The 19,821-nt window shown below is 43.2% G+C and overlaps 1 protein-coding gene across 3 annotated transcripts in view; it reads left to right on the forward strand.

Annotated features, from left to right (window-relative positions):
- Positions 1–19,821, forward strand: part of LLGL2 (LLGL scribble cell polarity complex component 2) — an 876,878-nt gene that overhangs the window by 419,667 nt on the left and 437,390 nt on the right. For all 3 annotated transcript variants that reach the window (XM_078654529.1, XM_078654530.1, XM_078654531.1), the window contains 2 exons: positions 13,470–13,687; positions 15,789–15,856. In XM_078654529.1, the coding sequence (XP_078510655.1) occupies positions 13,470–13,687; positions 15,789–15,856 (286 nt within the window). The remainder of the gene's footprint in view (positions 1–13,469; positions 13,688–15,788; positions 15,857–19,821) is intronic.

A 19,821-nucleotide genomic window follows, 5' to 3' on the forward strand; every position in this document is an offset into this window, starting at 1 on the left:
CGGTTTTAAAGATGCAAAAGGTGGCACAATCAAGCATAAAATGCTTTGGGAACAAGTAGTTCTTTTACAAAAGGAAGTACAAAAGACTCACGTGATACATACACTGAGTCATCAACGTGATGGCACAAAAGAATTGACCCCGCACCCTTCAAATTTCCATTACAGTATTCATGCATCAGCATCAATTATTAACCATTTGTTCTGGTAAACATCCAAATGTTCTCCCAAGAATTTTTCGGAATCGGTTTCTTCAAGGAAAAAGTTCTTTATTCATTAATCACGATAGAAACAATAGCCAACGCGTTTCGTCCACGATCGGACTTCTTCAGGGCTATACATAAAAAAAGAAAATATACAAGATAAGATATTTACACATTCAAAAATATATATACCATATTACACACATTCCCAATGTGTGTCAATTAAAAACATACAAAAGGAGAACCAGATATGCTCGAAATATATTATATTGGAATCATGGAAGTTTCTATTCAGGGGAGAACAAAAATCTAAGAGCACAGTATCACAAGAACCCTCATATTTAATACAATGATAATATCCGATAACTGGTGTATTCAGTTCCTACTTGTTGTATTTAATGATACCTTTATAAAGAGTTTGTTGTGTTAGCTCCATAAAGATTATCGCAATCCATAAAAAGGACAAATACCTTGCTTAATTTCTCCTTTAATTTTAGGACAAGTATTCTTCACACACGTAAGGTCTGGTGATCTGAAAGTATAACAATATGTTTCTTGATAATCAAAAACTATATCATCAAAACTCTGTGCATTCAAAATTTTATTAAAAGAAAAGAATTTTCAAAATTTATAATATTATTTCCATTATCATCATCATGACGTCTGCACGTTTCATGTGTTACATGTTGCAATAATAAATTCAGAAACATGATTTCACTCCAAACTGCTAATAAGCAGGACTTTACAACATCAGTGAGAGTTGGTCTTCTACTCCTGTCTGTGTCATGTCAGAGCTTTTCATATATACCTTGAAGACCATATGTTTGATAACAAAACAATCCATATAAAAAATGCATTCAACAACCTACATTTCCAAGTTTATATCTATGATCCTTCCTTTCCATTACTTACATCATGCGACATGAGCAATCAAAATTCAATGTAATGGGATATTCCAAGAAAAAGGGTGTTTCAATGTAGACAGCCTATGGAGGAAAGCAAAGAGAGAAAAAAACCACTTGTTGGGTGTATATCCATTTCGACATGAACGATAGACAGAACCTTAGTACTACAACATTGCCGACTTCTACATTCGATATTCATATTATTCGAACATATTCACCTATAAAAACGGTGTTTAATAAGAGATCGCATTTATGCAAGACTACGTCCGCCATCTTGGACTAGTCAAAAAAGCATATATCAATGCGAGCATTTCCGACCAACAATAATGTGTGTACATTGTTAAGTCAATAGTTTATCTGATGGGCAAGTTATCAATGCCGGTGTATTACCTTGTTAATCAAACATATAAAAATGTATAAAAACGAACTATCACCAAGTGTATCAAAACCATTCCTAACGAGTGCAGCCACCCAAACAATGTTGGCGGCCATCTTAACCTAGTCAAAAGTTCTCTCTTATAGAGTCGACATGAGTGACTAGCCAAGTGATCGATTCTTAAGCTAAAAAGTACCTAACAGACAAAACTACCAATGCTAGCATGAATCTCTAGCAGACAGCGACTTACCGCAAAAGGTATCGGCACGTAGTGGATGTGTGGTCATCTGGTTCAAGAAAGACATCCTGACCCACGAGTTTATATACCCGTAAATTAAACGTTAATCACCAATTAGCGATAATAAATTAGCAATTAACCCCATTAAGGTCGAATATCTATGACGTGCTTCTATTTTTAAAGCGCCATTTTGCGTCAGTCACACAAGATGACTGTACCCTCCTAGATTCAGCGGCCATCTTGATCAGGTCATACTCGAGTACAGATCGTCGGCCATTTTAACCTAGTCAAAACAATGTCCGTATGAATACCATAAGCTCAATAGATCGAGCAATAAGAGCAAATTTTTAAAGGTAAGTTAGTGATTTACACCATCAAAGTTGTCCTTTAAACATATTCATTTACATTTAAAACAACGTGATGGCGTTCACGTTTCAGGGAATTCATTGGCTGATGAGGCCGCGAAGGCAGCTGTGCAAACGGCTTCCGTAGCTGCCATCACCCGGTCAAAAACAAAAATAGACAGCGAAATATTACAGGCTGTCTGCGCTACGGTAAAAGATTCGATAGAAACACTCCCGAAAGGCTTTCCAGTAAAGTACTCATACATAACTGATGCTAATAAGGTTCCATTTGCTCGAATCCCTGGAGTGGGGGATAGGGCAATTCCGAACATGGAACATAGGTTAGGGCTCATTATAGCGGCACACGAAGGGCTTGCTTCTGTACATGCTGGCGTTTCAGCCACAGTATCATTATTAAAACAGAGATACTGGTGGCCACGAATGAGGAGACAAACTAGGAACTATGTTCTAGAATGTGAAATATGTCAAAGAATGAAGGTATCAACAGTGAAACGACCAGCCCAGACGCCCCTTCTAATCTCAGATAAACCATTAGCCTGTGTTTACCTGGACCACTGTGGTCCCTTACAAAGGGACGGCAACTATAAATATATCATGGTCGCAGTGGATTCATGCACGAGATTCATATGGATGTGGCCCCAGCGATCGGCTGACGCCAGAACTGTTATAAAAGATTTGCGAGTCTTTATCGACACATACGCAATTGGCATGTTACATTCTGACCAGGGTCCTGCTTTTAGCTCTCGAGCTTATAAGGAGGCCATGATCAGCATGGGAATTGCATTGCGGTACTCTTGTCCCTTTCATCCTGAGGGAAACGGAATTGTGGAAAGAAAAAACCATGACATAAAGCAATCTATAACAGCAAAGGTATTAGGTTCGGGAGCTGGGTGGGTCAAACATTTAATAAGTGTCCAACGTAGTCTTAATATTCTGCCAAGAAATTCTCTGAGAGGTCTCAGTCCGTACGAACTATTGTTTGGGACTAGAATGTTAATCCAGGACCTCGATAGTCAAACTTCAGTGGTTAAAGAAAAATGCTTTGATATCAAAGATCGTTTGGCTATTTTACAGGACTTAAACAAAACAAGAAAAGACCTGAGCAACATAAAGTTGAAACAACAGCCAACAACCACTGAAGAGAAACCACCTGTCCCAGCAAGGCCTGTCTGGATTCCAAAAATCGGGGATCTGGTCAGAGAGAAGATCGCGGTTAAGAAGGAATTTGGGCCTTCTTACAGAAAAGCAGTTCCTGTCTTGTCTGTCAACGGGACAAGATCAGTAGTACTACCGCCCCTTGCTGGTAAAAAGGAGAACCGAGTTGTATCCATCGACCTGGTTAAACCACAATCATGTGGCCGATAACAAGTAGTAGGCCAAGTGGACTCCCAAGAAGTAGCAGAACACCAAAGTTTGCTACAAACACAGAGGTTCAAACTGAAAGACTAATCACACCTGATAAACCTGCAGTGATTCAACAAGGACTATGCAACAAAGCGATGGAACTTAAACCTCTTGAAACCCAAATCAAAGCTTTACATCAAGAAACTCCATTCTACAGTGAAGTAACCACAGACTATGCTAATGAAACAAAGCAAATACCTAAAGCAAAACGGAATCCAGAAGCAATTGAAACAATTGACAGAACAGCATCCGGCTACTTCATCAACTTCGATGATTTTTCTGAGGATCTGAGTGAACCTGAGGAACAGCCGACAACAAAAACTTTTAAAGACAAAGCAAAGGAACTATTTCATCAACTAAAAGAAACCTATCTGATTTCTCCATGGATTGAAATTTGGGTGTCACTAGGTGTATTTGTCCTCATACTTTGGCTCATCATGGTACTATGCTTGGGACATTTCATTGAGGGAAAATATGCTACAATGGACACAGCAAGTCAGAATATCAACTTGGTCCTGAAACCACACAAGTCTTCACACATCGAGAAAAGAGAACTTTCTTCAGTAAACTTCACAGCCAATCCTATACCCGGTGGGGTAGCATGGGACAAAACTGATTACGAAATATATGGTCCGGTTGAGCTCCTGAAGTATCCTCATCAATTCAAGATTTCATTGAGTGACTTTGTAAAACCAAGCACATTCGCTGATGATTGGGACTTTGAAAGTATTAATGATATGATGTCTGATCTAGTAATGTCAGCTAAATTTACAGAACATGATTATTTGCAAGGTTCATCTAATTACGATCAAATGTTTTGCTACAGCCATTATGGTAACCATTATCTGCATAAATCTACTCAACCTAGAAATGTTTTTTATTTTAACCAATGGGAACATTGTGCAACTCCACCAAAAGGCAGTTCAAAGACATTTTTTGATAAATATTCATACTTTTTAGGGTTCAACACAAGTAATGCAGAATCATTTTATTTCAAATTGTTAAATAAGACAGGAGTGAAAACCATGCTTACATTCGGTTTTGATTTCTGGAACAATAACATTGAAACGAAAACGATCTGGGGCACAAAAGATTGGCAAGTGCAAGGTATAGAATCATTATTTAGAGCATGCATGATCCCAGAACAAATTATATTTTTGAATGACACAATTCGACAGACTACCTGTCTTGGCCTAGCAAAAATCAAAGACTTAAATAAACCGTCTATTCCAAAACCAACACCTAACACTACGGATGTTGAGATAGACATATCCCATATTTTAAACCAAAACAGAACACATCCTGATTGGAAACAATGGTTGATCTGGCCCACAGACACAAATAACTGTCAAGACAGATTCCTGAACAAAATACAGGGGTTCACATTGACCAGGCCAGACCCAAGATACTCCCAGAGACAACATCCAGGGATTGTAACTACTTACAGTGTGGGGAAACTCTGCCTTCAATGGCTACATACATCCACACTGTCAGAAATTAAGCAACACTTAACTTTACTTAAAGAAGGTGCTGACTTGCGTGATTTCATCATGGGACCACGCAAACAGCGTCAAAAACGTTTCATAGCGGCCTCTATATATGCAGCTTACAACGAAGCTTGGAAAGTAACTCAAATTGAGACAGCAGAAAAAATACGGGAAATTGACCGTGTTAATTTGGAAAAATCACTTACTGTTGTGGACAATGGGTTAATGACTCTGTCTTCCAGAATATATTCACTGGACAGTATTGTATCTTCTGCAATCGATATAATAGAGCAAGACTTACTGATGTTGCAACACGGTCAGTCTCAATTACGTTCTATTGTACAGCTTGGCTGGACGTTACAAAATCTGCGTTCAGGCGATGTGCCTTGGCGTTTAATCAACACAACGTCACTATTTAATATCTTTAACCTTACTTATAAACAAATCAGTTTGGCACAAAAGGGTGCTGACTATACAATTCTGAGCATTGAAAAACTTGAGAGATTACCATTGACAATGTCAGAACGACCTGTCATTGAATGGATAATACATGGGATAATAAATATTCCGATAACAACTTTACAGTTTCAATACTGCCAAAAATATATACAGGCAGGCCAGAATGAAAGGTTGGGTAAAGGATACGTTAAGTCAACATGGAACTTGCCCTATACACACACGTGTCAGTAATAAAGGACAGAGTGTATTTCTTAGTGGTAATAATTGTGAAAAATCACAAGGTGGCATACTTCTGTGTCAGGGTATAAGTTTGCATGGGGCCTGTGAAGGGACTTCAAATAACCTTTCATGTCACCAGTTAGGCACACCTGCAACACAAATAGAACCATTCTTTAGAAGACTTTCGAACGGGAGTTACATTCTAATTGTAGATCACAGATGTTGTGGCTTGCTGCCAGGAAAACCTTATCTTGTGAGCGTGACTTCCAGGGTCATGTGCTGTGAAAGAGTATTGTTCCCGAATGATGCTCCAGACAGGGAGGGAAGGTTATGGCCCAGTTTAAAAATCTCTTCTATTCGAATTGATACTTTAAGCAGAATGAAGACTGTGCTCCTACAGACGCCAACCCAGTTGACGTCATCAAAAGAAACGTATGATCTCCAAGTTGCAAGGACAACGGCAGAGATTCATTCAATGTTATCAACAAATTGCCCCCTACACTTCGCAGAAATGCTGAACGAAATCTTAAATATTTCTGATACAAGTGGTATCGCAAGTGTATTTAAGACAGTTTTTTCAGGAGCTTTAACCCCATTCAAAGAGATCCTGGGTATTTTTCCAAATTTCGTCCATTCCATCTTTGGCGGACTTCCACTCCTGTTGGGACTCGTAGCAGGCATTTTATTCTTGCTACTCTTGCTTCGTTATGGCAAGCCATGTCACAGACAAGACTCCAGCAACAATGGAAGAAACGATCCTAGCTATCCGCTACCGGGACCGCATAACTAAAGTCCTTGGCTTAGCCCGGTTACGAGATCTGAATATGACCTGGTTTCTTTCATTCAGACCCATCTGGCAGAATTGTGTTATGCCTGTATTAAGGTGCATGCTGTGCGGCGAAGAATGCGTGTTGGACACCTGTCTTACACTACAATCGGACGTACCATTGGATGCAGATACTTTGTTGGGACCAGTAAAGGCTCATGCATTGTGCTGTCCCCAGCGGCTACCTATCCTGATGACGGCATTCGTGGAGACTTCACCACTACGATTGAAGGGTAGTGAAGTACAAGATGAAAGCAGCATCGACCAGGTACGACCTTCTGTAAGCAGTTCTGATCGAACCATCATTGAAAGCAATCATGCGCATGACTGCATGGTAGCGACATTTTCCAACCTAGTCGAACTTTCACCAGAAGCTGTAGACTGTTTTTTCGAGAGTCTGTCTGAAATGATGTTTTCACCAGAACAGAGAGAATGATTTTTAAACAAACTTGCACACGGCGTTCCCTGAACTCTGAATTTGGCCTTCAGTCTTTTGAAAACAAAGTGTCTGTGAACTATTTTTTCTCTTCTCCCCTGAAAAACAAATACTTTTTTTCCCAATTCCAAAATATTTACCTTTTTGGCACTTATCTTCTGCTTAAAGTAAAACTATTCTTAGAGAACAGAGCTTCTATTCTTAGGAATACTAGAGACATTACATTACCTCAACCTCTAGTTTATATGCAATTAATTGTATTTATATGTGATGAGATGGTCTCGCAATTATTTTTTCTGTATCAAGAGCCATTTCATGTGTAATTTCGCAAATCATTCATGCTGATATAAAATATGCATCTCCTTTTTGAATGATTATACTGCTTGAATGCATACAGTACCTATACTCATTTCGTGCATTTCGCATACGCCATTTTTCAAATACAAAAAAAAAATGTTTTTGGGGTGGTTCGGTATACACATGCACTGTTAGTTATGTTTACTATTGCTTAGGTTAGTAAATATGTACCAAAAAATCGTGGAGTGGGTGTAGTGTGTTTATCTAGGTACCTATATTGATACTCCTATTTCTGACCCTTGTCCGGTTATTAATTCACTAATGTCCATACAACGGCACAGAAACCCGTTTTCAGATTAGGTCATAGCGCATGCTGTCACATTAAGCAAGCACTATCCCTCCAGGCCCCTAGAAAGCACACCGAGTTCTCAAAACAAATCAAACCTCCAGCAGACCTGGGAAATCCCCCGCAGCTATTGTTTTGATTTGCCTCGAGAACTCCTGAAAAGAATGTAAGAACGACCAGTCCTTATGACATTCTTACTGACGTCTTATGTCCATCCTTACGTCAAACTCGGCACCTTTCAGGTATAAATATACCAACGCTGCCCTAAGCAAAGACACGGTGGTGACGAGCTTGGAGCAGCGCTACTTGCCGGAGAGCCCAGCTGATGCAGAAAGCCCACGGACGCTGCCCCTCCCTTTTGACGCGCTGAGAGAGACACTGCCTTTTCTCCTGCCGAGAAATCCAGCCTCCGGCGTTTCCAGCCGCCCTCGCGGGTAACTGGGATATCGAGTCCTGAGACAGAGATACCAACACTCCAGCCTTCTAAAATCCCAAGTACTGAACTGACTAACCCCTTACAGAGAATTCTTGAGTCAGATCCTTGGCAAACCAAACTTAACTTAAACTGCTACTTATTTACTCCCGCCCACGTATTAGGCTTAGGTCAGGTACACCGGGGTAGGCGTAGTTAGAAGCACCAGTTGAGAACGATTAGTCAATGTATATATGTATGTATATCTTTTATCCATTTTAAGTACCATATGGCTAAGAAACCATATAAATGCTTTTACAGTATTATTTTATAATCCTGCTTTTACTGTATGCACTTTACTTAACTATAAGTATTACAATAATAGCGATTCATTTCTCTTGTATGAGAAAAGAGACTGATCAATAAATAACACCTTTTTATTGAAAACACCCGTCTCTTCCTTTTCTCTACAATCTGGTGAAACTAAGTATGCACGTACTGACTGAGTGAAATAGTTGCCTTTTGTTTTCACACGACTCTAGAGATATACTCTTAATTAGGGGGGAGCAAAGTTGTCATGTTCTATGGTTGTCAGAAACTAAATCCCTTCTGGTCTATCCAGGGAGGTTAAACTCCTCCTTGCCTATTCGAGAAAGTTTCTAGTGAACTCTGAGCTAGCTGGCACACATAACTTTAAGTCTAATATCGTCAGTAGAAGACCTAGTTAACCACAGTCCTACGTCTATTCTATTGAAGATATTATTCCAATGCGCAGAGCCTATTGGGAAAATAGGAACTACACTACAACACTGTTACCACACTGCACCACACAACACAGAAGAAACCTTCACATACTCCTCCTGCAAGTTCTCATGCACTCTCCACACCCACCTCTCCTGTGCCAACAGCACCCAGCACTCCACTCGATCACACTCACTCAAACCAGCCTCCTACTGACACCCACACAGACCAGACAGCACCCACATAACACGCCACACTCATGCATGCCCCTCAACACTGTTTGCTCACCAAATACTCCAGATACACATGGGACCTACTTCACGACCATGCTCCAGAACTGCGCTTCCTCACGTGCACATGGCTAAACCAAACTTTTGTACCGGACATTGCTACAGCCATCCTCTCACGCTATTAGACTTCCAGGTAAGACCATCAGCACAAGCCCAAAAGTGGAGTCAAGTCACCGTCATATCCAAAGATACCATCAGCTGCACAACCAACATTGACACCCCCACCAGCTGCATGGAACACCTCACATTCAAGATACACATCACAGCCAACTTCTCCCTGGGCGAATCCTCGTATATAGACAACCAGACCCCACACCAATTTCGCCAGTGACATTGCAGAATTTCTTTCATTCCTTATCAACTCCAACACCTTCATCTGCCTCGAAAACCTAAACTTGCCCCTAAATTGGAGCGACCTGACCCAAACTCCATGGCCCTTCTAGAAAACTTTGGCCTTACCCAGCGTTTTACCAAGGCCACACATACCGAAGGGCACCCATTACATTCAATTTTCTCCTCAATCACCAACATAAGTCGCTAAGCCAGCAACTACGACCTGGACAGACCATGCCCGCGTCAGTTTCTAAATACCCATCTCGCACCACCACTGCCCTACCATCCCTGGAACTGCCCCCTGCAGCTGGAAAAGCAACACAGAAGAGGAGTGGGCTTCTTCCCTCTTCGCGCCCCGATCCCGAGCACACCAGCAACTTGCCAAAAGCCATCAAGAACCTCAACAGCTGGAGTGCCACATCCACAGACTTCCTTGCTCCCCTGAAGTGCAACCAAACAGCAAGAACCACCTGACCACAGGCCAGTGGTAGACATAGGAACTCAGGCTGAAACAGCACTGAAAGCAACTGGAGCGCAAATGGGAGAACAAGTCAAGACACCATAGATATAGACATCTTCAATTCAGACCGAAGACAATACCACTAACAGATCAGGAACATCAAGTGCACAGCTCGTGCAGATCTCTGCAATGCCAGCACTTACAGCAGCAAGGAAATCTTAGCCATCATCAAGGATTTCACCGTGCTCCTGCCTCCTCCAGCGACATCAGCCCCTCACAGGACCTTTGCAACAAGCTGTCAGAATTCTTCTGAAACAAAATCACCTCCATATACAGCATCTTCAACCTTCAACGGCACGCCATCACCAAGGAACGAACTCTGACTTTGTGTCCTGCTGCTACCATGAAGACTGTCTACTCTGTGCTCCATCTGATCCTTAGCCCTCACCAAGTCTTCACCAAAGGACTCCTACCGATAAACAAAGCACTAACTATCCTCAATGCCTTCATCGACTCAGCCACACTCCTGGACACCGGGATACGTGCTGATGTCCTGCCCCCGCTCAAGAAACCATCCGCTGATCCAGACATGCTTTCTAACTATAGACCCGTCTCGCTTCTACCATGACTGGCAAAGATGTTAGAGGAGCTAATCAACTGATGCCTCGTCAACCACCTGTTCCTCAGCGCCAAACAGTCCAGACTCATACCCAACAACAGTACAGAAACAACACTCATTGCTACCACAGATGGCATCCACATCATGCTCGACAGAGGAGTCATGGCAGCCCTCATTCTCCTGGACCTCTTTGCAGCTTTTGGCACGATCTCACACCCCATTCTTATCAGGTGGCTGCACTATTATGGTATCCAAGGACCTGCTCTCCTCTGGATCTGCTAGAACAGATAGAACACAAGCTGTCAGCCTGGCACCTTACTCCTCAGAAGTCCGCAAGCTCATCGGTGGAGTGGCTCAAGATTCATTGCTCAGACCCACCCTCTTCAACGCATACATGATCCCTCTGGGCCAACCTCATCCGTGCACACAACGTCAACATCTTGTCCTGTGCCGACGACTCACAACTCATACTCTCCCTCTCAAAAAAGACCCCAAGACAATAAACAAGTTCACCTCCTGCATAATCAAATTCGCTAACTAGATGAAAGCTGACTGTCTCAAGTTCAACACCGACAAGACTGAAATAGTGCTCTTCGTCAAGAAAACCTGACCATGGGACTCCAACTGGTGGCCTACGAACTCTGAACCACACCCACTTCCAGCACCCCACTCCAGGAGCCTAGCAATAATCATCGACAAAAAACTGTACCTGACTGCACAAGTAAGCGCCATTACTGCATCATGCTTCCACACCCTGCAGATGCTGAGGAAGACCTTCAAATGGCTACTAAGCAACTCTAGAAAAACGGTCACTCACGCCCCAATCACTAGCAAGTTGAACTATGTGAGCACCTTCTATGTTGGGTTCACCAAACAACTTACTAGAAGACTACAAACCATTCAGTACACAGCACACTAACTCACATCACACCTCATCTCAGGGCGCTGCACTTCTCTCAATACACAAAAGCGCTAATTTCAAACTTCTCACATACACATTCAAGGCAATGCACAATTTAAGTCCCACTTAGCTGAACAGTCGCATATCCTTCCACCAACCACACAGACACCTCTGTTCGGTAGGACTCCTACTTGCACACATCCCACACATACACTGAACCAGATCAGAAGGACCAGTGTTTTCTTTCATCGCTCCTAAATCATGGCACAGACTCCCACTCCACATCAGAACCTCTTCCTCTTTTCTTGAGGTCCACAAGAAGCATAAGACCTGGCTTTTCAATTAACCAACCTACCATATGCAGGGCTAGGCACACACACCTGCTCAGCACCAGGATTCACTCGCAGGTGATAGTGTGCGTTACAAATACATATAACTTCAGAACTTAACCACGCTTCCCCTGAGCCTCGAAATTCCTTCGCTAATCCTCATTCCCAGGAATGACTTCTTTGTATTTCATGTGCACAGCAAGGCCAAGCGTTTTATTTACTCAATGTGTCCAGGACGTATCTGTTTCCCACAAACACCTCTCGTGAGATTTGTTCAGTACAGTACTGCTAACGTTTTTAATACACTTCTGGCATTGGCCACCCTACTCTTGTCAGCCAACGCATTGTATTGCAGCTCTGCAATAAGTAAACCGGGTGCAATATGTAACTGGAGAGCCTTTTTAAAGTGGACAGAAGCTCTTGGTGGTCATCACTGTTTGTAAATGGATGTGATTACATTCTTTCTCTGCATCACCAACTAAACACAACACCATTTTCATACCTAAGCAGCATTTAATAGTTCAACACAAATAGACTCTATCCTTGTCTCTTCATGCCTCCCACACTGCATAGGATCGCTTCATGTCTACCATCAGTCACTCACACCACAGTGACCGCCTTTGCTTATTTCTTATAACTGTCTCTGTCCAGTAATAGTCATCTTCCTCTCCAGGACTGTGTCCGGATGAGATATTGTTAATAAGTTTTTTTTTTTTTTTTACTGTTTATACTGAACCTGCTTTTCTAACCTCTACCCAACTCTCCTAGAGGAAGTTTTGACTTCTTGCTGCCTGGAGTTAAATGCCCCAAAGAAGCAACCTCGTTGTGCATTATTATTGTAGTCTGATGCTACAGAAAAGATCCTCACTCATAAATGGTATAAAAATGTTTGGGATTGTATTCTCAGCTCTAGAACATATCTGCTTGTTTTTTAAAGATCAGGACCTAGATTGACATTGACATTGAGTTTATTGATTGTTACAGTGTCATGCTAAAGTTAAGTCTCTACCCCTGCAACTGCCTGAGCAAGCATTGACTGCTCAACTTTGCTACTGCTGAAGTGTTAGCTACCCAAAGGGATTACGTTGGTTATTATTGATGGTCCTGGGGCAGTCCATTCATTTATAGCTTGTTACTCTGTTCAATAAGCTTCTGAATGCGGAACTGGTCTATTGGAGGAAAATCAAGTTGTATCTAAATAAAGTTCTCATGCATCAGTTTCTTCAATAGATTGAAGGTGATATAATTGAGAATTGGTAGAAATGTGTTTTGCTTCTCTCAAAGATGATTTCTAGTGGTGGCTTCAGAAGGTCTTTGTGCAGATCAGAAAATGTGAAAACAAGCCCAACTCATGTTAGCATATAGCTCTGTGATGGGACATGTAAGATGATGTGGAATTTTTGTTTATATTTTACAAAGAATTCCAATCCTGTTGTGAGGGAATATTCAGTACGGATTTAAACGTATAAAAGCGGACTGTTCTGAAGAATTAAATTTCTGAAGAATTAAATGTTCAGACTGGTATCTCAATTTCAGGTTGTTTGGGTCATCCATAGAGTCACAGACTGGAGGAATATCTGCTTCCACTGGGGAAATGGATTGTCCTTCCACTTCCAGTGGATACATTACAGGCATGGACCTTTCAACAAGGATCCCACTCTGAGTAATGTTATCATTAATGAGTAGTATTTTCCATTTTGGAACTTGGTCCCTTCCTAACGCCAAAGGATGAAACCTTACTATAGGACTTGAATTATTGCTTTAGATACAGTATTGCCTTTCCAGACACCTTTATCTTTATCTATGATGAACTTTTCTTTCTGCAGAGTTCGATGATCCTGTTGCCCTCGTGGTCTTGGCTGAAGAGGAACTGGTGGTGATTGATCTGAAGACTGCAGGCTGGCCAGTTATCCAGTCTCCATACCTCGTTTCTCTCCATTGCTCTGCTATCACTTGCTCTCATCACATCTCCAACATCCCACTGAAGCTCTGGGAGCGGACCCTAAGTGCGGGGGCCAAGCAGAACACCCAGTACTCCAGCATGGTATGGTGGGAGCAGACCGCTTGTTCCATTTGCATGAGATGAGGAGTGGAAGCAAACAGACCACTCACCACAACTGCAGCATGATATGGGCTATGGTAGCTGAGCACTACTCCAATATAGTAAGGGAAGGTGTCCTATTACTACAGCATGGTGTAGAAAAGGTGGATAACCACATTATCTACTATAGTAGCCGTAGTAATGATATGGCAAACAATGTGACCACTCTGTAGTTGATATGGTGTGATGGTAGGCAGAGCACCAACCAACACTCCAGCATAGTTTGGGGGGCAAGCAGAATACTTACTACTTCAGCATGGTATGCGGAGGTGGAGGAAGGAGATCACCCTGTTCCCTAGAATAGTATGCAGATTAGGGAGAGCATGATAAGGGTGCAAGCAGTGCACCCACTAGTACAGCATGAGTGGGTACAGGGAAGCAGAAACACCCCTTGCTTCAGCGTGGTATGTATTTGTTTTGGAGGTTTATGATTTGGGGCAAGACAGGACGCTATCTTCTTCCGCAAGTTGAAAGCATAGCGGGGTGCCAACTACTGGCCTGAAAGGCAGCAAAACATGTTTTTTCAAGTATGATAATGAGAGCACAATGGGGCTGTTACTACTCCAGTCTGATGTGGGCGGCAAAGTTGAACCACTCTACACCAGTCTGTAATGGTTTGAGATCCGTGCAGGGCAAAGTATAAATTACACCACAGTTATGTGGTATGGAAGCAGGTAAAGGAGGTGGGTGCTAGTGGAAACCTTCATCACTATTGAAGGCAGCAAGTGACAAAGGGCATCACTGACACTGAAGATAGTAGAAAAGCCACTCCTTCAGCATAGTATGATGGGTCATTAGTGAGGTGGCACCTGAAATCGGCCTACAATACAGCATTGATGGGGAATTGGTACGGAGCCGAACCAGAGCACCTTCTATTGTAACATGCTGTTAGGAGAAGTCATCATGGAGTGCAACAAAGTTTAGGTCCCACAACTGCAGGTCACTGTTTGGGGAAATGGGTGCAACAGGTTAAGCATGGTATCCACAACTCAAGCATTTGGAGGATCATTAAATGAAGGGACAGAGCATAGCTTTCACAACTATAGTACTTTATTTGGTAGGAGGGTCCACTTTGAGGGTTGTTTGCCAGCATTGTGCTGACAACAGAAGCATTGTATTTTGGAGTAGGTTTGAGGTGCTAAGCATTAATGAGGGGGCAATGAACAGCATCCACAACTGTTGTATGGTATTGTGTAGCAGTAGGATTAGTGAGGGAGGTAAAGACTTATCCACAGATGCAAAGGTGTGGGGCGGGGATTTTTACCCCATTTCAGCATATGGTTTAGATAGCAAAGTATATCACATTTGACTCTTGGATGCACTGGTGTAATGTCAGTTCAGGGTAAACTGTAAAGTGCAATTACTTCGATATTTGTGATGCATTCAAAAAATCATCATGGATAAAAAAATTAAAAATAGAGCTAAAAAGTGAACACCCTCTATTTCAGCATGGTATCGGAGGTGATTAAGTGAGGCAGGAAAGCACATCCTACTACATAACGAGGAAGGATCATCAGCACATTGACAAATTATAGCACCCTCTTCTGTAGCATAAGAGTGCATCCTCCACGGCAGGGACAGGCAGCATATTATGGCAGACATCATTGAGGGGTGGAGACAAAGGGTCCGCAACCACAGCATGGTACTTGAGTGGGTTATCAGTTCGGGGCAAATCGTATTATCCAAAACCGCAACATTGTATGGTAAGCGTAGACTCTGCTAATCCAGTATAGTGTGTATGTGTAGTCATACTGCAGCAGCTACTTATCTAAAACGCATTTTATTGTTGTGACAGATGGAGGGGCAATACTGTCAGGAGCTGCCATAGACTGGGCTAAAAGAGCCTTCCTACCTAGTCCTTAAATCAATAACTCAGCGTTTTACAAGGAGAGCAAGAAATATACCCTGGCACCTGGGTGCCTGTCCTTCTCTTTGCTCTTGGGGAAATTATTTGGGTAGTTTGCATTTTGCTAACTTTGGTAGCCTTTCATTTTATTGCTTGCACAGGCAGCCTGATGCACGAAAGATTGTTTTATTTCCTCAGCCATGGCCAATTGATGGTGGTATTGTCTTGGGTCCTGATCCGCCGCAACGAGACCTACTGCTAACAGGGTAAGTGTGACTAAGGAATTTATAAATTGATGAGAAGGAATTTGGGAGTGACAGAGTACACCATGTCATAGAACTCTGTAGGTAGTCTCTCCAAGTGATCTGCCATTTATACAAATGCAAATGTGTCTTTGATCCTATCTACTATTTCTACTTCAAGGTATGGGCTAGGACCTTTGCACACAGCATATAAATTAAAAACACGTGCATGGCTGTTGGAACAAAAGAGCACACTGATGGATACTTCTAACTACTGGTGCCTCACCTTAGAATATGCCCAAGGTGCCAGACTAGATTTGTAAAATGTTGTTGCTGTGCTTCCGCGTGATACTAGGGGGCATCATGCAACTCCATTGGGGCTCCATACTGCCCAAAAGTAATGGGGCAGAGCTGTATGTAAGTGTCAACTCTGAGCACTGAAGTCACTTTATTTCGGTGCCTTTCGATGCGGACTCAGACCTTCACTCCTGGCTTCTGCTGTTTTTCTAGTATGCCAAGGAACAATGTCGCCTCTGAAAACATCAGGATTCAAGCCGTATCACCACTACAGGGTGCAGATGTTGATCACAAGCATGCACCCACACAAGATGAGCCATTGGTGCCTGGACACAGGATATGACTCAGTGGTGGAATAAATGAGCCCTAATTCACCCAAAGGCAATTTAAGACTGGAAGGAAAAGTTTTATTTCGCTGAACACAAGAAGAGGTAGCAGCATTCACTCAAAAGACTGCTCGAGTCCCAGTCCCAGCTCCAGGTCCATTTCTGCGACTGCTCCACTTTGTAAGGCCAATTTGGCTCAGATGATACCTGATGGGCAGCACGTGGCCAGGTATGTAGTTCAATCTGGTTTGGATACTAAGGCAGTTGGTACCAGTGTCTAGTTGAGGTCCACCATATTCTCATATGATGTACAGGCTTCTCTAATGGACATGCTCTTTGATGGGTCTTGCCTCTTAAAGAAGAAAGGCTCCACTTTAGAACATTTTGAAGACAGAAAGGCTTCAACACTCTCTTTGGGGCTGTTGTCCCCCACCAGACAAATTCTACACCAATTTCAGAAGTTTAGGTGCCTTTTTCGAGGTCTTGCGTATTGGCAGGGACAGCCTTCCCTGCCGATGATGCAGCAGACATTTCAATATTTTTGGGGCCACAGATGCAGCTCCAGCATGCAGCATATGGGCTAGCAAGGGCACCAGCCTTCCATCTCCTCTTCCCCTGCTACAGGGGCCAACAGGCAGTTTTAGTTTGCCCATAGCTGCACATGCCCAACAAGTGGGTGGGACAGGATCTAACACTTTCTCCTGGGTTCACGATCTTTCACACCTGACTGATGGATCTTGCAAATTGTTTAAACAGGCTCCCTCCTACCTTTTCTTCCCCTTAACACCACCCGATATTTCCCCCATACAGAACAAATTTCATCAGAGCATCGGTCTTTTCGCCTGTTCTTCTCCAAGACCGAGGTTGTTAATCCAGCTATTTCCTCATCCCAAAGAAGGACACTGGCCTCAGGCCTGTTTTGGCCCTTGGACTCCTGATCATCTTCCCGTAGAAAGACAAGCTCCAATTACTCACATAGGCCCAACTCCTATCTGCTCTGGACATGGGAGACTGGATAGTGTCTTCAGACTTGCAAGATGTGCATTTTACATATATCCATCCTGCCTTCCCATAGGTGCTACCTGCAGTTCAAGGTGGAACGGGAGCATTTTCAATTTGACTTGCTCCCCCTCATCCTCACCAGCGTCCCTTCAGTGTTCATGAATGTGATGGGGGTGGTTCCTGCACATCTCTGAAGTTTGAACGTTCCTGTATTACCGTACCTTGATGAATGGCTGCTGAAGGCTGGCTTGCTGCAGTCAGTAGTAGACCTCCTTCAGACAATAGTTGAGTTTCATCATAAATGAGCAAAAATTCCACTTGATTCCTTCCTAGAGTCTTCCTTTCATTCCAGCAATCCTGGACACAGTGGAGTTCAGGTATTTTCCTCAATAGCAAAAATCCAAGTTATTAGGGCTATGTTCGTGATGCTTCCGGGTCGATCAAGGTGAGAGTGGCTCTGAGGTTTCTTTGCCGGTTATCCTTGTGCATACTTCTTCTCAACTATTCCAGGTGGCACATGCAAGCTCTGCAGTCGAACCTGAAATCCCAGTGGGACCAGCATCTAGATGCCTTTCTGACACCATCCTGTTCTCAGAGGATGCAGGTCAAAATCTGGCTTGGTGGCTGCTGATACAATTTGTGAGTGTGGCAGTCCACTCTTCCTCCCGCATGGTTTGATGACAGTGGTGATGGACATATCACGGCTAGGTGGGGGGTGGGGGGGGGTGCACCTGTTGGAGTTGCAGATCAGAGGGCTCTGGCTTCTAGTGGAGACCCGAGTCCACATCACCATACTGCAGTTACAGGCCATTGGATTGGAACTAAAGGCCTTCTTTCTGTCCATCAAGAGCTAGTGTAGAGTTTCACTTACAGAGACACTGCCATGTGGTACTGCAACAAGCAAGGCAGAGTGGGATCCTGTGCCATGAGGCTTTGGAGGCTCTTGAGTTGGCTAGAGCTCCATGGCATCGTTCTTGCTATCAACCACTTGGCAAGGTCCCAGAGTGCCTGAGAGGGTGAACATAGTAAGAGGTTATCTGGCAGTGCACAAGTGGTGTCTGCATCCCCAGGTGGTGAAGGGGTGTCTTCCACCAGTGTGTTGAAACCTGGCTAGATGTTTTCACTACTGTTGATAACGTGCAATGTCAACAATTTTGAGATTTGGAGTTTCTGCACGAACACTCGTTAAAAGGCGCATTCCCACTAGAATAGAACAAGGGATTGTTGCATATCTTCCCGCCACTACCTCACCTGTCTTGAGTTCTAAACAAAGATTAAGAACGACTTGACTGAAGCCATCCTGGTGCCTCTGGATTGAGAAAAGGGGGTGGTGATGAACAGAGTGTCTGAATTAAGCAGACCACTCTTACCCAGTCCAAAGATCAGGGCTTGATCCATCACCGTTATTTAGCTCACTGCCCCATCCCAGCTCAGAACCTGGCTATATGCAAATTAGTCTGTCCCTGGCCCAGTGCATCATGGGAACAGGGCAGACCAAACTACCAAGCCAATTCTTCACCAGAAAGGATACAAGCTACTGGGGACCGGTTTCTGGCATTTCAGCCTCGTCGGCCCGGCTTGCTTGAATCCTGATGGAGCAGTGAGCCTCTGGATTGGGCCCGGAGAGTGTGGTACCTGGACTTCCTGAGCATGAACATCAGTCCTGAGATCAGGCTTCCACTTGGGAAGACCTTCTGTCTCAGCAGCAGAGCAGGGCCCTCCACTCAAATCTACACAACTTTCCCATCTATGGGTGGAGTTCAAACAACTACTTTCGATCTACCACCTGATGTGCTAGATGTGCTCATAGCCACTAGAAGCCTTTCTACAAAATCCATTTATGTTGAATGCTGGGACAATTTTGTAGCCTGTTGTGGTGCTAGGGCCACTAACCCCTTACAGTCGAATTTATCAGACATTCTTTTGTTTGTTTTGTTTTAAGCCCTGCAAGGTCTTCAGTGGGCGCTGTAAAATGTTATTTGTAGTCACTTTTTTATGTTTGCTAGACCAACTGTCCTTGTTCAGATCACATATAGTGATGGGAATTAATTAAGGTTTAACAGCATGTTCCCTCCAAAAGCCATTTCTGATGCCACAGTGCAACCTTAACTTGGCTTTGCCATTTCTTAAATGTGCGCCTTTCAAGCCTCTGCATAGATGGTTGCTGCAGAGTGCAGGGATCAAAGACTGTCTTCCTCATTGTGAGTATGTCAGCTCGACACATGAGTGACCTGTTGACACTGTCAGTGCAACTGCCCAACGCTATTTCATTTCTTAACACATTGGTGCTGAGGACTTGATAGGCTTTTTTATCAAAAGTTGTGACTCACGTTGTGCAATGTATCACTCTAAAAGTATTCTTTG

Source organism: Lissotriton helveticus, chromosome 7, assembly GCF_964261635.1.
Source record: "Lissotriton helveticus chromosome 7, aLisHel1.1, whole genome shotgun sequence".
Taxonomy (NCBI): Eukaryota; Metazoa; Chordata; class Amphibia; order Caudata; family Salamandridae; genus Lissotriton; species Lissotriton helveticus.